Genomic DNA, 20,901 nt, shown 5'->3' on the forward strand with positions numbered 1-20,901 from the left:
CACAGAGGGGCACTATTACCGTACAGAGGCACAGAGGGGCACTATTACCGTACAGAGGCACAGAGGGGCACTATTACCGTACAGAGGCACAGAGGGGCACTATTACCGTACAGAGGCACAGAGGGGCACTATTACCGTACAGAGGCACAGAGGGGCACTATTACCGTACAGAGGCACAGAGGGGCACTATTACCGTACAGAGGGGCACTATTACCGTACAGAGGCACAGAGGGGCACTATTACCATACAGATGAACAAAGGTGTACTATTACCGTAAAGAGTCACGGAGGGGCACTATTACCGTAAAGAGCCATGGAGGGGCATTATTACCATATGCAGGCACGGAGGGGAACTATTACCGTACAGAGGCACAGAGGGGCACTATTACCATACAGAGGCACAGAGGGGCACTATTACCGTACAGAGGGGCACTATTACCGTAAAGAGGCACAGAGGGGCACTATTACTGTACAGAGGCACAGAGGGGAACTAGTACTGTACAGAGGGGCACTATTACCGTACAGAGGCACAGAGGGTCACTATTACCGTACAGAGGCACAGAGGGTCACTATTACCGTACAGAGGCACAGAGGGTCACTATTACCGTACAGAGGCACAGAGGGTCACTATTACCGTACAGAGGCACAGAGGGTCACTATTACCGTGCAGAGGCACAGAGGGTCACTATTACCGTACAGAGGCACAGAGGGTCACTATTGCCGTACAGAGGCACAGAGGGTCACTATTACCGTGCAGAGGCACAGAGGGGCACTATTACCGTACAGAGGCACAGAGGGGCACTATTACCGTAAAGAGCACAGAGGGGCACTATTACCGTACAGAGACACAGAGGGGCACTATTACCGTACAGAGACACAAAGGGACACTATTACCATACAGAGGCACAAAGGTGTACTATTACCGTAAAGAGTCACGGAGGGGCACTATTACCGTAAAGAGCCATGGAGGGGCATTATTACCATATGCAGGCACGGAGGGGAACTATTACCGTATAGAGGCACTATTACCGTAAAGAGGTACAGAGGGGCACTATTACCGTAAAGAGGTACAGAGGGACACTATTACCATAAAGAGGCACACAGAGGGGCACTATTACTGTACAGAGGTGCACTATTACTGTATGGAGGCACAGAGGGGCAATATTACCGTATGGAGGCACAGAGGGGTACTGTTACCGCATGGAAGCACGGTGTGGCACAATTACTGTATGGAGGCACGGAGGGGCACTATTACTGTACAGAGGGGCACTATTACCATATGAAGGCACGGAGGGGCACTATTACCATATAGAAAATGCAAACAACGAAACTGGGAAGAAAGAAAGAAAGCGCATTAGGGTCTTAACTGGTAACAAACAGGTGACAAGGAAAAGGATCCACTCACATTATATAGTTGCTACACAGCAACATGAAACTGGCATGAAATAGATATCATGAAGAGAGAAGGAAGATCCGGCACTGGAGACTTGATAAAATCCACGATAAGTTTTATTCACATAATTTCATGATAAAACCATAAAGGGGAAAACAGACCCCCCACGCCTGACGCGTTTCAAACCTTACACCAGGTCTCTGAGGAAGAACCTGGTGTAAGGTTCGAAACGCGTCAGGCGTGGGGGGTCTGTTTTCCCCTTTATGGTTTTATCATGAAATTATGTGAATAAAACTTATCGTGGATTTTATCAAGTCTCCAGTGCCGGATCTTCCTTCTCTCTTCATGTTTGCAACACATGGTGGTCAGCCATTTGATCCCTAGGCACGACCGGCTTACAGGACTATTTTGGTGAGCACAAATTTCCCTTTCCCCTTCCTAATTTTCTAAATATCATGAAATAGATATCACCTGCTGCAAGGACATCAGTCGCTAGAAGGACCAAACAGTGCGAAACGATAGGGAGGGATATGTCACTCATGCCCAGCTGCTGATGAATCCACAATGGTTTCCAATGGATAAAAAAATTATTAATAAAACAGGCATACAGGGTCAATGCATTTCAAGGTTGGCAGGACCTCTTCATCAGGACAGAAACCGCTTGCACCGGGCCCCCGCACCTTGAACTGTATCAAATACTCACATCTCCTCAACGTCTTCTGACTCTCTGTGACGTCTCAGTGCAGAGGGGGCAATGAAGTCCTCTGTTCAGAGAGTTAGAAGACACTGAGGTGACCGAAGCAGCGTGGAACGGGGAGAGGTGAGTATTTGTACCATTCATAAAAATTAAATAATCAATATATGGGGCCCATTATATGTAGAAATATATGAGGCCCATTATACTGTATGTAGCACTGTGTTATGGGGCCCATTATACTGTATGTAGCACTATGTGGGGCCATTACACTCTATGGAGTAAGATATGGGACCTATTATACTGTATGGAGCACTATATGGGGTCCATTATACTGTATGATGTAATAAATGTGGCCCACTATACTGTACGGAGCACTAGGTGTGTCCCATTATATTGTACGGAGCACTATGTGGGGCTTATTATGCTGTATGAAGGACTATGTGGTGTCCATAATACTGTACAAAGGACTATGTGGTACCCATAATACTGTATAGCGGACTATGTGGTGTCTATAATACTGTATGGAGGACAGTGTGGTGCCCATAAAACTGTATGAAGGATTATGTGGTGCCCATAAAACTGTTTGAAGGATTATGTGGTGCTCATAATACTGTATTGCGGACTATGTGGTGCGCATAAAACTGTATGAAGGATTATGTGGTGCCCATAATCATAGAATCATAGAATCATAGAATCGTAGAGTTGGAAGGGACCTCCTGGGCCATCTGGTCCAACCCCCTGCTCAAAGCAGGATTCGCTAAATCATCCCAGTCAGATGTCTGTCCAGCCTCTGTTTGAAGACTTCCATTGAAGGAGAACTCACCACTTCTCGTGGCAGCCTGTTCCACTCATTGATCACTCTAACTGTCAAAAAGTTTTTTCTAATATCTAATCTGTGTCTCCTCCCATTCAGTTTCATCCCATTGCTTCTAGTCTTTCCTTGTGCAAATGAGAATAAAGTTGATCCTTCTACAATGTGACAGCCCTTTAGATATTTGTAGACAGCTATTAAGTCTCCTCTCAGTCTTCTCTTTTGCAAACTAAACATTCCCAAATCCTGCAACCTTTCCTCATAAGACAGGGTTTGCAGACCGGTCACCATTCTGGTCACTCTTTTCTGAACTTGCTCCAGTTTGTTGATGTCTTTTTTAAAATGTGGTGCCCAAAACTGGACACAATATTCCAGATGAGGTCTGACCAAAGAGGAGTAGAGGGAAATAATGACTTCACGTGATCTAGACTGTATGCTTCTGTTAATACATCCTAGAATTGCATTTGCCTTTTTTGCTGCTGCATCACACTGTTGACTCATATTCAGTCTGTGATCTATTAGTATACCCAAGTCTTTTTCACATGTGCTGTCACTTAGCCCTATTCCTCCCATTCTATATATGCTTTTTTCATTTTTATTGCCCAGATGTAGTACTTTGCATTTCTCCCTGTTAAAAACCATTCTGTTTGTTGCTGCCCACTTCTCCAGTTTATTTAAATCTTTTTGAATCCTCTCTCTCTATTCTCTAGTATTAGCTATCCCTCCTAGCTTTGTGTCATCAGCAAATTTAATCAGTTTACCCTCAATTCCTTCATCTAAATCGTTGATAAAGATGTTGAACAATACAGGGCCCAGGACAGAGCCCTGTGGTACCCCACTTGAGACATTCTTCCAACTGGATGTGCAGCCATTTATGACCACTCTTTGGGTCCGATCACTAAGCCAGTTATGAATCCACCTAACAGTTGCCTTGTCCATTCCATACTTAGTCATTTTTTCAATAAGGATTGTATGAGAGACTTTGTCAAATGCTTTGCTGAAGTCAAGATATACTATATCTACAGCATTTCCTTGATCCACCCAATCAGTGATACCGTCATAGAAGGAAATTAAGTTAGTCTGACATGACTTATCAGTTACAAACCCATGCTGACTCTGTTTAATCACTTCATTCTTATCCAGGTATTGACATACATGTTGTTTAATAATTTGTTCAAAGATCTTTCCTGGTATAGAAGTCAGACTCACCGGCCTATAGTTGCCTGGGTCCACCTTCTTCCCCTTTTTGAAGATAGGAACAACATTTGCTCTTCTCCAGTCTTCTGGCACTTCTCCTGTTCTCCAAGAATTTTCAAAGATTATGGAGAGGGGTTCAAAAATTTCTTCTGCTATCTCCTTCAGTACTCTGGGGTGTAATTCATCTGGACCTGGAGACTTGAATTCATTTAGGTTAGCTAAGTGTTTCCTCACTATCTTTCTGTTTATAGATATCCTGGATTCTTCTATTCCCTTAATAGGACAGTGAATAACAGTTGATGTTGCATTTACTTTCTTAGAGAAAACAGATGCAAAATAGGAATTTAAAAGTTCAGCCTTCTCAACATCCTGTCTTACCATTTCATCATTTTCATCCTGTAAAAATACTATAGCATCTTTGACTTTTCTTTTACTTTTGACATATCCCCAAAATCCTTTATTATTGCTTTTGACATCTCTTGCAAGCCTCAGTTCATTTTCAGCTTTAGATAATCTGATTTGTGCCCTGCAGGTTCTGCAGACAGCATTATATTCTTCTTTAGATATGCCTCCCTCTTTCCATTTTATAAACATTTTTTTCTTCCTTTTTAGCATGTGCTTAAGTTCTGTGTTCATCCATCCTGGTTTCCTTAAATGCTTCCTATTCTTCCCTCTTTTCGGAATTGTTAACAACTGTGCATTGAGAATTTCATTTTTCAAGATTTCCCATCCTTCCTGGACATTTTTGTCTTTAAGGATATCCAGCCATTGGATCCCTCCAATTCTCTTTCTGAATCCCTTAAAATCTGCCTTTCTGAAATCTAACCTTGACGTCTGAGTCTTCACAGGTCTTCCACCTCTAGTTATCCAAAATTCTAAAATAGCATGGTCGCTACCTCCTAGGGTCCCAGCCACTTTTACCTCCTCAACCATTTCCTCCCTGTTTATAAGGATTAGATCCAAGGTAGCAGTTCCCCTTGTTTTCTCCCTTACCTTTTGGAAGATAAAGTTGTCAGCAAGAGAGGATAAGAATTTCCTTGACCTGTTAGTTTTGCCTGAGAGAGATTCCCAACAAATGTCTGGATAGTTGAAATCTCCCATGACAACCATGTCATATTTTTTGGAGAACTTGGCCATCTGATGCATAAAGAGTTCATCTATATCTTCGGCTTGCACAGGCGGCCTGTAGTAAATGCCTACAATGGTGTCCTTTCCATTGTTCTGTCCTTGTATTCTTACCCAAACAGTTTCCACAGAACTCCCAGTCTCTGAAGCTTCAATCTCTGTGCAGATATACGCGTTTCGAACATACAATGCGACACCCCCTCCTCGTTTATCAAGTCTGTTTCTTGCAAATAAGTTGTATCCTTCTAGTCTTGTATTCCAATCATGTGTATTGTCCCACCAAGTTTCAGTGATTCCAATGACATCATATTTCTTTTCCTGTGTTAGTAGTTCCAATTCTCCTTGTTTGTTGCCCATGCTTTGTGCATTAGTATAGAAACATTTTAGTTTGTGATTGGTTTCTCTTTCTCCAATATTTTTATTAATTAGATTCTTTCGTCTTTGTTCTTCCTTTCCACTTCTAATAGCAGAGTTCTCAATAGCATTTGTCAGGTGTATGGCTTTTTCTGGTCTTTTGCTTCCCTTCCCATGTTGTTCTAATACTGTATTGAGGACTATGGTGTGCACATAATACTGTATGAAGGACTATGTGGTGCCCATAATACTGTATGGAGGACTATGTGGTGCCCATAATACTGTATGGAGGACTATGAGGTGCCCATAATACTATATGGAGGACTATGCGGTGCCCATAATACTGTATGGAGGACTATGCGGTGCCCATAATACTGTATGAAGGATTATGTGGTGCCCATAATACTGTATGGAGGACTATGTGGTGCCCATAATACTGTATGGAGGACTATGTGGTGCCCATAATACTATATGGAGGACAATGTGGTGCCCATAATACTGTATGGAGGACTATGTGGTGCCCATAATACTGTATGGAGGACTGTGTGGTGCCCAAAATACTATATGGATAACTATGTGGTGCCCATAATACTGTATGAAAGACTCGATGTATCACTCTGTATGACTGTAGACTTTTGAATCCCCCCCAGGGCAAGCAATGTGCACTGCGAGGATTCGCCCGTTTCTAAACTATTGTAGAATTTAAACATTGCTTATGCAATGTAAGACGCAATTGAAATCTTTGGCATTGTACTATATCTGTTTATCTGTGCATCATGAATCGTGGTATGGGTTAAAGGGACCCACTGAGAATCTTTCGTCCGGGGCCCACGAAAACTTGAAGCGGGCCTTGTTCTCCGCTCTCCACTGCTGATCTTTGTACCAGTCCCTCCTGCTATCTCTAACACTAAGAGAATATATGGGACAGCATTCAGAACCACTAAGCTCTGACGTCCATGTAATATTTTTGCAGATCAGTCAGCTAGATAAAGGCCTTACAGAGTACCAGTGTGACAAGTCTGGCTTGGTGTCAGAGGAAGAAATGATCATGCAATAACCTCATCCTAATTTTATTTTCTCTACTTGAGACTTACATGTGTATCCGCTGCTTTAGCTTTTATTAGTTATTAAAGTGAAGGTGAAGCAGGATATTCCAACTACTCCCCGACATGGTCTTGATGCCGGAGCTCCTCCATTTTCTTCATGAGAGGTAATTAGAGGTCGGTTTGCCCAAGAGACTGGATCAAATATAAAATAGCTGCACAGAGCTTCACTGTCATATGGGAAAATACATCATTTACTGTCAGAGCCCGGGATGTAATCCCTCTAATAACCAGAAGAATAAACCCAATCCTCACTCACTCGGAGAGGATTTAAAGAATACATTTCCAAAAAAAGGGTATGTGAGGTGATATCTCAGTGTAAAAAAAATAATATTAACAGCTTTGAAGAATAATGGCAGGAATACGTAATAGGAGGCCTTAAAGGAGTTGTCCAATACCAGACACCTTACTAACAGATCTAATTGTCATCATGAATCAATAGAAAAGGAATACAAATTGTTGCGATTGGAGAAATAGCAACAGTCCCGGTATACACTCTGCCCAACCCCTGTGATCATTAAGTCACACGACCGCTGCAACCCATCAGTATCCTCTGATCGGCCACAGTTATAACTATTCCGTCAGATCAGAATAGAATCTACATTGCACCGCTCCTCTGATATTCCTCCTGGGTGTTACCAGTTTGGGGGCGTGGCCCAGACATTGTCCAATTAGACTGTAGGGAAACGCCCACAACTAGTAACATCGTACTGTTACTGAGAGCTCATCATTAGTCTTGTTATTTAACAAGCCACGAACTGATGATTATTCTAAATATACCTACTAACTATGTGTAAGCACTTTCCACAATTATGTTGATTTATCACGTATCATGTCCTGGCACTTTTTTTTTTGCTTTAGTTCTGACATACCAAATAAGCATTTAGTATAAAGGCTAGACCAGAGGTCCTGTATTTTAGGAAATACAGCTGTTTTCTTTTGATTTCCATCTGTTTTACTCCTTCTTTCTGAACTCTTTGGATTGAAAAAATGGTTAATAAATAAATTGTCTAAATGTTTTGATAGTTCTTTGACTCTAGTTTTTCTTGGTGTTGAGTTACTGTAGGAGACCCGGAGGACAATAGATATGACGGTATGTACCAAGCCCTAAAAGATGATTGACTGCTGATGAACATCAACTAAACAAGGTATATAGAAGGTGTACACCAGAGCTTCTCCTCTGATCTTATAAGTATGCAGTTGTGGTATACGCCATATCTTACTTTATGTTGTTTTTATTGTCTATACATGTCCCCGCATAATCGTAAAGTGCTGCGGAACACGTTGGCGCTATAGAAATGAAATGATTATTATTATTTAGGCACCACGGAGGTTCATGAATTTAGTATTTCCTTTTCTGCTCCTTCCTCAGCATCCACATAGACATAACTTATCTCCCCCCCATACAAGCAGACTCATCTCACAGTGAGGTACACCCCTGGGGTCCGGCGGCTCCAGAGGAGGAAATAAGCAGTCTAAGTAACTCCTTTAATTGTACATATCGGACTTACTGATGCAGGAAGGTACAGTGCTGAGTAAGGAGAAAGTGGTGGCCAAGTTTTCCATACTTTGCATTTGTAATGTAAGGTATTTAAGGCCAGGAGCGATGGAGCTAAACAATAAATAAATCAATTGTCTTCATTAATCCTCTGGATTGGGAGAGATGCAACATTGTGCAATGCAATGCAGTCAGCAAAGCCTGCAGAGGTATTTGTGCAAGTTACCTGGGGATGGAAGGAGACATAAAAAGCGAAAAATTGAAAGCTTCTTTTTGGTTAAGGCCGAATCCAGACATCTGTAGAACACGGTGATATCCGAACCCCTGACCCCACTCCACAGCCTCATAGATGAAGCTGCTGAGTATGAGTCAGGAGACCCTCGGACAGTTCAGACACCAATCTCCGCAGTGTTTTACGTACGTACGTTTGGAAAGTTGGGATCATGTAGAATAGCATATGTGATAAGTTCTACAGAACGTTGTTATTACACCAGGACTACAGGATTATCACTTATCTGAATGTTACATACCTTCAAAAGTGCCAGAGCCACCTGGAAGATGATAGTCAGACCCTAAGAAGAGGAAGAAAGGGTTAATAAGAATCGCAAAGTCGTCACCATACATGAAAGTCATCACGACCCTGCATATATGTCTTCACACCATCATATGGCCAATATATGAGATTGCTTGTGTATGGAAGTTAGTATCTGCAAATTCTTAAGTGTTTTCACTTTCTTTTATTTCTTCCTGATCTTTCAAGAGACTGAACTGTTATATTTTTATTTTGCCATTAAAAAAAAAAAAAAAAAAAAACTAAAAAAAAACATTGGTTGGTGGAATGGAAATAAACATGCGCAATTGTGTGACTATAATTCGGGTTTATTTTTTGTGGCTTTCATTTTGCAGTAAAAATTAAATGTTTGCTTGATTCTGCAGGAAAACACAGGTAAGGTGATAGGTTTTAATACTTTACAAAACTTAAAATAAATAAATTAAAATAAACAAAAAAAAGTGTGTACTATGAAAGACCTATAACTTTTTTTTTTTTTTAAATTATTATTATTAACCTATCAAGAAAGATGTGTGAGGGTTTTCACGTTTTCATGAGCACCCTTCTTTTGGGGTCCATCAGTTTTTATTCTTGTTTTTTGTAAGCATGATGAGCACAAAATTTATTTTTGGAGGCAGAACAAACAGTATTTCATTGTAATAGTATGGGTGCCTATAGATGAAGACAAGGATGACAAGGTGTAGAAAAACAAGGAACATTTATTAAAACACAGCAACACCATCTCTTAGATGAAATCCTCGTGACTTTTCCTACTTTTCATCCACTTTGAAATCTTTGAATCCAACACAGTTCCCTACTAGGCTGCTGTAATAAGAGGTTTGTGACTGGCGTAGTGCTTGTATAAGAAGCCTCTGACTGGAGGGTTGGGGGTCACAGCTGCCAGTACAGCAGACCATTAAATATATGGCTAGCTTGACTGACAGCTTGACAAGTCAACACAGAAATGTTGCTGCAAACTACAGGCAGGAGAAGCCAAACGGACTCATAGATCATTTTCCGCACTCATTAAAAGTTTGCATATTCTGGGCTTAGCAGTCAAATAGGTGGTCCTAATGAATGATTTACAAATAGACAATCACGGTTTAGACCGCCCACTGGACTCCTATGCCCAGAATCAGCATGAATGTCAACAAATAAAATTCAATCTTATCCTATAAAACTATATTTCAAGAGCTCCTGCTTCTCCTGTCCAATAACATCCTGTTGGCAAGTCACACTGCATAATGACCTTAAAGGAGTTCTCCACATATGGGGACAAATTATATATATATATATATATATATATATATATATATATATATATATATATCTCTATCTATCTATCCATAGTGGCCCGATTCTATCGCATTGGGCATTCTAGAGTCTCTGTTAAATTAAAAAATAGTGATATACTCACCCTCCAACAGCCCCCGGACTCTCTCGTTCTGCTGTTACCTAATGTAGTGTACTCCAGCTACACCCAGATCTGCAGTCACTGTTCTGCTGTTATCTAATGTATTGTACTCCAGTTACTCCCAGAGCTGCAGTCACTGTTCTGCTGTTACCTAATATACTCCAGTTACACCCAGATCTGCAGTCACCGTTCTGCTCTCACCTAATGTATTATACTCCTGTTACAGCCAGAGCTGCAGTCACTTTTCTGCTGTCACCTAATGTATTGTAGGCAAGTTACACCCAGAGCTGCAGTCACTGTTCTACTGTTACCTAATTACCTAATGTATTGTACTCCAGAATATGTACAGGACAGTGCCTGTGTAATGAGCAACGCAGCAGTGATGCCATAAACGGCTGTAATGTGCCTGTACAATAAGCAATGCGGCTGTGTTGCCACGACGACTAAGCAACTGTCGTTGATTGGTCGCGGCCTGTCGCGACCAATCAGTGAGGTGGGATTTCCAATACAGACAGACAGACAGAATTAGACAATTCTATAGTAGATATATTTTTTTTTTATTTAAATGCATGTATTTGGGGCTAAAAATAATGTTTTCAAATCTGTTCCATTAAAAATGTTGCATCGTTTTGCCTTTACAGGCTGTTTGTTTTTCTGCACAGTCAACCTTGTTGTCATACATCAGCCGTTAAAGGTTGGGAGAAAAAAAATGACCAAAAGGCAAGTAATGCAACATTTTCTTATGAAACCCAATTACAGTGATGATTTTTTAAGCCAAAATGCTTGCATTTAAGAAAAAGGCAGACAACCCCTTTTTTATAATCTTTTTAAACAATATATGTAGTCATCAAATTTTCTATTTGCTTAATACTGGACCCATTGCTTCCTTATACGGATATATTTTTACTTATTTAAATTGCTCATCCGCATGCACCTCTACTTGAAATTTTTGAAATCAGTGATTTTATTTAGGTTTGTAACACCGCTTTTATTTTAACCCATTAATGCCAACCATTTACCAACAATTCGAATAAGAAAAAAAATATTAATATTAGTAAGGAGATTAGCAAACTCAACGAATGAGAAATCCGCCAGATGTATGAATTTCCAAACACAACCACAAGAGGGCACCAAAGTAGCATGTTTCCGATCAGTTCAGTGATGGTGGTCTCAGCTGGATGAGGGGCGATTCCTACAGTTGGTTTTTCTAACAAATTCCCCCACATGACAGAAAATATGATAAAATGCAGATATAACATGGAGATATCTCATTGCAGAGTTTTACTGAAACTTTTAAGAAGCGCAGGAATTTCAAACTTTAGTATTGAAACAATCCAACATTTAGATCCTACAAGACTTTATGCAGATCCCACACACACAGGAGGAGTTATTTTAGATGTGGGTCACACAAATCCTCTGCAAAACACTTTTCTGAGTTCCTGGCAATGTTCTATGTCGAAAACTGACAACATATGAGCTAATCCTGATAATACCTAAAGTCCAAAGTAGCCGATTCCATCTCTAATCTGGTATGAAACTAAATAAATCTGACCATCTGGCGCTCAGACTGTGACACATAAGTGGGCGAATCACTAGGAGAACGGACAGTACGAGGCTGCAGCTGGACCAATTCTAATCGATGTCTATCGGAACGGTTCTCCGCTTCTAACAACCTTTACTTGTTATAGGAGTCCCCTGACAAAATCAAAGAGTGTCTTCCTGCTTGGACTCCTAGTTTCCCCAACAGTACCACCACAGGTAAAATAGACCCCTCCAGAACTTTAGTTTTCACTTAAATGCATGTTTTGAGGGGCTATAAATCATTTTTGCAATTTGGTTTCATAAAAATAAAAAATTGCACAGTTTGGTTTTTGCATAAAGAGTTAACTTAGGACTGTCAGTGAGCTTGTTCTGAAAAAGTTCAGAGCGGACTTAAGCTGAGCTTTTATGAGAACTGTAGACATAATTCAGGTGAGAGGAGCTCAGAAAAAGACAGATAAAATAAATACAAACGCCCTGCCAGACCGCCAAGATGAGCTCACTGATGGGGGTCTCCGTTACCTTTTAGCTCAAAGTATATATAAAGTGTGTCCGTAAAGTCATGGTGCACTTTTGACCAGTCACAGGAAAGGCAACAAAAGACGATAAAAAATGTGAAATCTGCTCCAAATAAAAGAAAAACTCTCCCAGTTTCATACCTATTCAGTGAAGTTTGATGTGGGCTCCATTTGTTGTCCTACACAAATCCAAACGATAGTGAAGTTCTTGCCACACACGGGTACGGACGTCCGGTGTAACAGTGAACAACATCTGAGATTCTTGCTTTTAAGTGATTAATGTCCTTGATACGTTCAATGTGCACATGTTGCCACATCATCCTACAGAAACAGGAAGGGTTTTCCTTTTATTTGGTGCAGATTTGACATTTCTATCGTCTTTTGTTGCTTTCCTGTGACTGGTCAAAAGAGCACCATGACTTTACATACACACTGTATATATAAATATACACTGCTCAAAAAAATAAAGGGAACACTTAAACAACAGAATATAACTCCAAGTAAATCAAACTTCTGTGAAATCAAACTGTCCACTTAGGAAGCAACACTGATTGACAATCAGTTTCACATGCTGTTGTGCAGATGGAATAGACAACAGATGGAAATTATTGGCAATTATCAAGACACCCTCAATAAAAGGAGTGGTTCTGCAGGTGGGGACCACAGACCACATCTCAGTACCAATGCTTTCTGGCTGATGTTTTGGTCACTTTTGAATGTTGGTTGTGCTTTCACACTCGTGGTAGCATGAGACGGACTCTACAACACACACAAGTGGCTCAGGTAGTGCAGCTCAACCAGGATGGCACATCAATGCGAGCTGTGGCAGGAAGGTTTGCTGTGTCTGTCAGCGTAGAGGCTGGAGGCGCTACCAGGAGACAGGCCAGTACACCAGGAGATGTGGAGGGGGCCGTAAGAGGGCAGCAACCGAGCAGCAGGACCGCTACCTCCACCTTTGTGCAAGGAGGAACAGGAGGAGCACTGCCAGAGCCCTGCAAAATGACCTTGAGCAGGCCACAAATGTGCAAGTGTCTGCACAAACTGTTAGACACCGACTCCATGAGGATGGTCTGAGGGCCCGACGTCCACAGATGGGGGTTGTGCTAACAGCCCAACACCATGCAGGACGCTTGGCATTTGCCACAAAACACCAGGATTGGCAAATTCGCCACTGGCGCCCTGTGCTCTGTCACAGATGAAAGCAGGTTCACACTGAGCACATGTGACAGACGTGACAGTCTGGAGACGCCGTGGAGAGCGATCTGCTGCCTGCAACATCCTTCAGCATGACCGGTTTGGCAGTGGGTCAGTAATGGTGTGGGGTGGCATTTCTTTGGAGGGCCGCACAGCCCTCCATGTGCTCGCCAGAGGTAGCATGACTGCCATTAGGTACTGAGATGAGATCCTCAGACCTCTTGTGAGACCATATGCTGGTGCGGTTGGCCCTAGGTTCCTACTAATGCAGGACAATGCCAGATCTCATGTGGCTGGAGTGTGTCAGCAGTTCCTGCAAGATAAAGGCATTGAAGCTATAGACTAGCCCGCCCGTTCCTCAGACCTGAATCCGAATGAGCACATCTGTGACATCATGTCTCGCTCCATCCACCAACGTCACGTTGCACCAGACTGTCCAGGAATTGGCGGATGCTTTAGTGCAGGTCTGGGAGGAGATCCTTCAGGAGACCAACCTCCGCCTCATCAGGAGCCTGCTCAGGCGTTGTAGAGAGGTCATACAGGCACGTGGAAGCCACACACACTACTGAGCATCTTTTCCTTGTCATGAGGCATTTCCACTGAAGCTGGATTAGCCTGTAATTTGATTTTCCACTTTGATTTTGAGTATCAGGTCAGAGAGGTCCGGCGCCTGTACACTGCGGTACTTTACTCTACCCTCAACAGGGCAAATCAGTACACCTTCACAGGAGCCGCGACAGAAGCAAGAAGAGGAAGTCATTGCATGAAGATGGGAGGCGCCGGACCCGGACCTACGACACCCATCGGACCAGCCCCCCCCTCCAGGTGAGTATAATCTAACTTGTTTTTCTTATCTTTCAGGTTACATTGGGGGCTTATCTACAGCAGTACAAAATGTTGTAGATAAGCCCCTAATGGCGTTGGCCGCAGCTTATATGCAAAAAATGAGGTGACAGATTCTCTTTAATGTGCTTCTGATTAGGTGATCACCTGAACCAAATCTTATTTAACAAATGAAAATATAAAAAACCATGCTGTGGTGTTCACAATCCTCTTGCAATAGGACAAGCTGGATGGCAAAACAAGTGCTAGTAATATCCCAAAAGTAATAGGAATGAAAAGATAACTTTTAACCATGCCAAAGGTGTTGAAAAGAAGTCTTGAGTACGGAAAAGAAGGGCTCAATTCTGGCTTTACAAGCAGAGGGATACAGTGAACATCATGTTGCCTCAATGCTTAAAATCTCTAAGACGGTAGTCCATTACAACAAGGTCAAGCAGCAGAGATTGAGCACAACAAAGCTACACATTGGCAGAGGGCAAAAACGACTCTCCACTGACTGGAGAATGTGACTCATCTTATTTGAATGTCACTCAGCATCCACAGGATGACATCAAGTGACCTATAAAAGGAATGTCAAATGGCAGCTGGGGTGAAGTTCACGGCAAGAACAGTTCGTAACAGGCTCCTAGAGGCACGGCTCATGTCATGTAAAGCTATAGAAAAAGCCTTTCATCAATGAGAAGCAAAAGGAGTCAGGCGGAAGTTTGCCAAAGATCGTAAGGATTGAACCATAGAGGACTGGAGTGAGGTAATCTTCTCTGAGGAGTCTAATTTTCAGCTTTGCCAAACACCTGGTCATCTAATGGTTAGACGGAGACCTGGAGAGGCGTACAAGCCACAGTGTCTTGCACCCACTGTGAAATTTGGTGGAGGATCGGTGATGATCTGGGGATGCTTCAGCAAGGCTGGGATTGGGCAGGTAAATCTTTGCAAAGGATGTATGAATCAAGCCACATACAAGGCCTATCCTGGAAAAACAGTTGATTCCTTCTGCTCAGGCAATGTTCCCCAACTCTTGAGGTCTGATTTTTCCAGCAGGACAATGTGCCATGCCACACAGCTAGGTCAATCAATGTGTGGATGAAGGACCACCACATCAAATCCCTGTCATGGCCAGCCCAATTTCCAGACCTGAACCCCATTGAAAACCTCTGGAATGTAATCAAGAGGAAGATGGATAGTCACACGCCATCAAACAAAGCACTGCTTACATTTTTGTACCAGGAGAGGCATAAGGTCACCCAAAAGCAGCCAAGACACATGAAAGCTGTGATTAAAAATCATGGTTATTCCACAAAATATTGATTTCTGAACTCTTCCTGAGTTAAAACATTAGTATTGTGTAGTGTTGAGCATTCCGATACCGCAAGTATGCGTGGGAATTTCCCACACAGCAATGGCATAAAGTGAGACTAGGGACTTTTTTTTTTTTTTAAGTGGCGGAGGAATACAGTGCGGAAGGATACCTACCTTCCGTCATTGGATTCCTGCAGCCCGTAGAGAACGGCAGCAACAGCTGATGCTGCAGTTCTCTACCCAAGATCGTCGTGGGACACACTCGTGGACTGCTTCGGATCGTGGGTGAGTATTTTTGTGGTTTGTTATGTTAATATTTATTCCGTAAAAGACAATGGCTTCGGGGAACAATGTGACAAGTATTGGTAAGTATGTTACTCTATGTTATATGTACTGTATGTCTATGTATGTATTGTATGAATGTATTGTATGTAGTATGTATGTAGTATATATGTGGTATGTATGTAGCATGTAGTATGTATGTAGTATGTATGTAGCATGCATGTAGCATGCAGTATGTATGTAGCATGCATGTAGTATATATGTAGTATGTATGTAGCATGTAGTATGTATGTAGCATGCATGTAGTATATATGTAGTATGTATGTAGCATGTAGTATGTATGTAGCATGCATGTAGTATGTATGTAGTATATATGTAGTATGTATGTAGCATGTAGTATGTATGTAGCATGCATGTAGTATATATGTAGTATGTATGTAGCATGTAGTATGTATGTAGCATGCATGTAGTATGTATGTAGTATGTATGTAGTATATATGTAGTATGTATGTAGTATGTATGTAGCATGTAGTATGTATGTAGCATGCATGTAGTATATATGTAGTATGTATGTAGCATGTAGTATGTATGTAGCATGCATGTAGTATATATGTAGTATGTATGTAGCATGTAGTATGTATGTAGCATGCATGTAGTATGTATGTAGTATGTATGTAGTATATATGTAGTATGTATGTAGCATGTAGTATGTATGTAGCATGCATGTAGTATATATGTAGTATGTATGTAGCATGTAGTATGTATGTAGCATGCATGTAGTATGTATGTAGTATGTATGTAGTATATATGTAGTATGTATGTAGCATGCATGTAGTATATATGTAGTATGTATGTAGCATGTAGTATGTATGTATGTAGTATGTATGTGGTATGTATGTAGTATATATGTAGTATGTATGTAGCATGTAGTATGTATGTAGCATGCATGTAGTATATATGTAGTATGTATGTAGCATGTAGTATGTATGTAGTATGTATGTAGCATGCATGTAGTATATATGTAGTATGTATGTAGCATATATGTAGTATGTATGTAGCATGTAGTATATATGTAGTATGCATGTTGCATGCATGTAGTATATATGTAGTATGTATGTTGCATGTAGTATGTATGTAGTATGTATGTTGCATGTAGTATATATGTAGTATGAATGTAGCATGTAGTATATATGTAGTATGAATGTAGCATGTATGTAGTATGTAGTATGAATGTAGCATGTATGTAGTATGCATGTTGTATGTATGTAGCATGTAATTTTTTTTTTACATTCAACACATTAGCCGGATGATGGGACTACTACTGTCCCATCATTGGCTAATGTGTCAATCACTGTCATGGTAGCAGGCATCGCCCGATGGGACTTGTAGACTTGTAGGACTTGTGCCTGCACAGCCCCCCGAAGCCTGCACAGCCCCCCGGCAGGCCGGCACAGCCCCCCGGAGCCTGCACAGCCCCCCGGCAGGCCGGCACAGCCCCCCGGCAGGCCGGCACAGACCACCGGAGCCTGCACAGACCCCCTGGCAGGCCGGCACAGCCCCCCGAAAGGCCCGTACAGACCCCAGAGAGGCTGTACAAGGGAAAAACAGGATTTTTCTTATTCCGATACCGGAAGTCCCATAGACTTGAATGGGACTTCCGGTATCGGAATCGGCGATACCGATACTTTTTTTTAAGATCGGCCGATCCATTCCGATCCGATACTTTGAAGTATCGGACGGTATCGCTCAACTCTAGTATTGTGGTTTCTAAATGATATGAACTTGTCTTCTTAGCATTATTTGAGGTCTGCAAGCACTGGATTTTTTTGTTCTTTTGACCATTTCTCATTTTCTGAAAATAAATACAAAATTCAGTGCTTGGAAATTCGAAGACATGTTGTCAGAAGTTAACAGAATAAAAGAGGAATTTACATTTTACTCAAAAATATACCTATAAAGAGAAAAATCAGACAAAGTGAAAATTTTGCAGTGGTCTCTTAATTTTTGCCAGAGCTGTAATATATATACAGTATATATATATATATACATATTTATTATATTATATATATTGCTGTCGATTATGCATGTTTTCCCACCTACAAAGAATAGAGGTCTGTAATTTTTATCGTAGGTACACTTCACCTGTGATAGACAATTTAAAAATAAAAAAAAACAGAAAATCACATTCTATCATTTTTAATTAAATTTCATTTTATTGCGTGAAATTAAGTATTTGATCACCTACCAACCAGCAAGAATTCTGGCTCTCACAGACTTGTTTGCTTTTCTTCAACCCCTTAATGACCGCGAATCACCTTTTAACGGCGGCAGTTAAGGGTACTTATTACTCAGCACCGCTTTTTAACGGCACTGAGAAATAAGTGTATAGGGCCCCCAAGCGTCGGAAAATCTACGGAGTCTTGGATACTGGGTGTAGCCAAGACCCCGGAGAACATGATTTGGGTCGGTTTTTACCCTCCCCAGTGTTGCAATCGCTGTTATTTACTGAATAACGGCGACTGCAAAAAAAGGTCTGATTTCTCCTATTGGTTCATTTTGACCACCGCCTTAGTTAGATAAAAATAATAAAATAAAATGTATTTATTTCCATTTTAGGGTTAGGGTTGGGGATAGGGCTAGGATTAGGGTTGAGGCTAGAGGTTGGGGTTAGAGCTAGGGTTAGGGTTGGAGTAGGGTTAGGGTTGGGGCTACGGTTGTGGTGTTGGAGTTAGGGTTGGTTGGGGTAGTGTTGGGGTTAAGGTTGTGTTGGGGAGATAGGGTTGTATTGGGGTTACGGTTGGGGTGTTGGGGTTAGGGTGGTGTTGGAGTTGGGGTTAGGGTTTGGATTAGGGTCAGGAGTAGGGCTGTGTGTTAGTGTTGGAGTTATAATTGTGGGGATCTGTTGTTTAGGTACATCAGGGTGGTCCTCCAAGCGCGATATGGCAACTGACATTGATTCCAGCCAATTTTGGGTTCAAAAAGTCAAATGGTGCTCCCTCCCTTCTGAGCCTGCCATGCGCCCAAACAGTGGCTTTCCCCTACATACGGGGTATTGGAATACTCAGGAGAAATTGCACAACAAATTTTGTGGTCCATTTTCTCTTAATACCCTTGTGAAAATAAAAAAGTTTAGTTCCAAAGTAAATCTTTTGTGAAAAAAAGTAAAATGTTCATTTTTTCCTTCCACATTGCTTTAATTCTCGTGAAGCACCTCAAGGGTTAATAAACGTCTTGAATGTGGTTTTGCACACATTGAGTGGTGCATTTTTTAGAACGGTGTCACTTTGGGGTATTTTCTGTCCACATTGACCCCCAAACTCACTTCAAATGTGAGGTGGTCCCTAAAAAAATGGTTTTGTAAATTTTGTTAGAAAAATGTGAAATCACTGGTCAACTTTTAACCCTTATAATGTCCAAATTTAAAAAAAATTATGTTTTTAATGTTGTGCTGATGTAAAGTAGACATGTGGGAAATGTTATTTATTAACTATTTTGTGCAATGTGACTCTCTTATTTAAGGGCACAAAAATTAAAAGTTTGTAAATTTTTTCAATTTCTGCCAAATTTCAGTTCTTTTTCAAAAATAAATGTCAGTCATATTGAAGAAATTTTACCACTAACATGAAGTACATTATGTCTCGAAAAAAATAAAGTGACAGTGGTCAGAATTGTAAAAATTGACTTGGTCATTAAGTACAAAATTGGCTCTGCCACTAAGAGGTCAAGATGCCCTCCTGCTCTGCACTCAATACCTATGTTAATTGAACCTGTTTGAACTTGTTAGATGTATAAAAACACCTGTCCACAAACTCACACACTACAACGTCTCCACCATGGCCAAGAGCAAAGAGCTACCTAAGGACACCTGGGACAAAATTGTAGACCTGCACAAGGCTGCGATAGGCTACTGGACAATAGGCAAGCAGCTTGGTGAGAAGGTAACAACTGTTGGCACAATTATTAGAAAATGGAAGAAACACAACATGACTGTCAATTTTCCTCGGTCTGTGGCTCCATGCAAGATCTCTTCTCGTGGGGTAAGGATGATTCTGAGAAAGGTCAGGGATCAGCCCAGAACTACACGGAAGGACCTGGTCAATGACCTGAAGAGAGCTGTGAACACAGTCTCAAACATTACCGCTAGTAACACACTACGGTGTCATGGATTAGATTCCTGCAGGGCACATAAGGTCCCGCTGCTCACACCAGCACATGTCCAGACCCGTTTGACGTTGGCTAATGACCATCTAGATGATCCAGAGGAGGCATGGGAGAAGGTCATGTGGTCATAAGAGACCAAAGTAGAACTTTTTGATATCCACTCGCAGTGTTTGAAGGAAGAAGGATGAGTACAATCCCATAAATACTGACCCAAGCGTGAAGCATGGTGGGGAAAACATCATACTTTGGGGTGCTTTTCTGCAAAGGGGACAGGACAATTGCAACGTATTGAAGGGAGGATGGATGGGGTAATGTATTGCGATATTTTGGCCAACAACCTCCTTCCCTCAGTAAGAGCATTGAAGATGGGTCGTGTCTGGGTCTTCCAGAATGACAATAACCCCAAACACAGCCAGGTCAACTAAGGAGTGGCTCCTTAAGAAGCATTTCAAGGTCCTGGAGTGGCCTAGCCAGTCTCCATACCTGAACCCAATAGGAAATCTTTGGAGCAAGATTAAACTCAATGTTGCCCAGCGACACCCCGAAACCTGGAATATCTGGAGATCTGTATGGAGGAGGGGGCCAAAATCCCTGCTGCAGTGTGTGCAACCTTGGTCAATAATTACAGGAAACGTCTGACCTCTGTAATTGCAAACAAAGGTTTCTGCACCAAATATTAAGTTCTGCTTTCCACTGTATCAAATACTTATTTCATGCAATAAAATGCAAATTAATTACGTACAAATCATACAATGTGATTTTCTAGGTTTTATTTTTATTCTACCTCTTACAGTTGAAGTGTACCTATGATAAAAAAAATAACGACCTCATCATTCTTTATAGGTGGGAAAATTTGCAAAATCGGCAGCGTATCAATAGACAGATAGAAAGATAGATATTTAAAAAAAATGCTAGCAAAGGGTGTCC

The 20,901-nt window shown here is 41.4% G+C and overlaps 1 protein-coding gene across 5 annotated transcripts in view; it reads right to left on the reverse strand.

Moving 5' to 3' along the window:
* The window catches only part of RABGAP1L (RAB GTPase activating protein 1 like), a 336,048-nt gene that overhangs the window by 97,083 nt on the left and 218,064 nt on the right, over positions 1–20,901 (reverse strand). For all 5 annotated transcript variants that reach the window (XM_073563613.1, XM_073563612.1, XM_073563615.1 and 2 more), the window contains one exon: positions 8,708–8,749. In XM_073563613.1, the coding sequence (XP_073419714.1) occupies positions 8,708–8,749 (42 nt within the window). The remainder of the gene's footprint in view (positions 1–8,707; positions 8,750–20,901) is intronic.

This window comes from Dendrobates tinctorius, unplaced genomic scaffold, assembly GCF_039654945.1.
Source record: "Dendrobates tinctorius isolate UK_male_01 unplaced genomic scaffold, ASM3965494v1 ptg000396l, whole genome shotgun sequence".
NCBI lineage: Eukaryota > Metazoa > Chordata > Amphibia > Anura > Dendrobatidae > Dendrobates > Dendrobates tinctorius.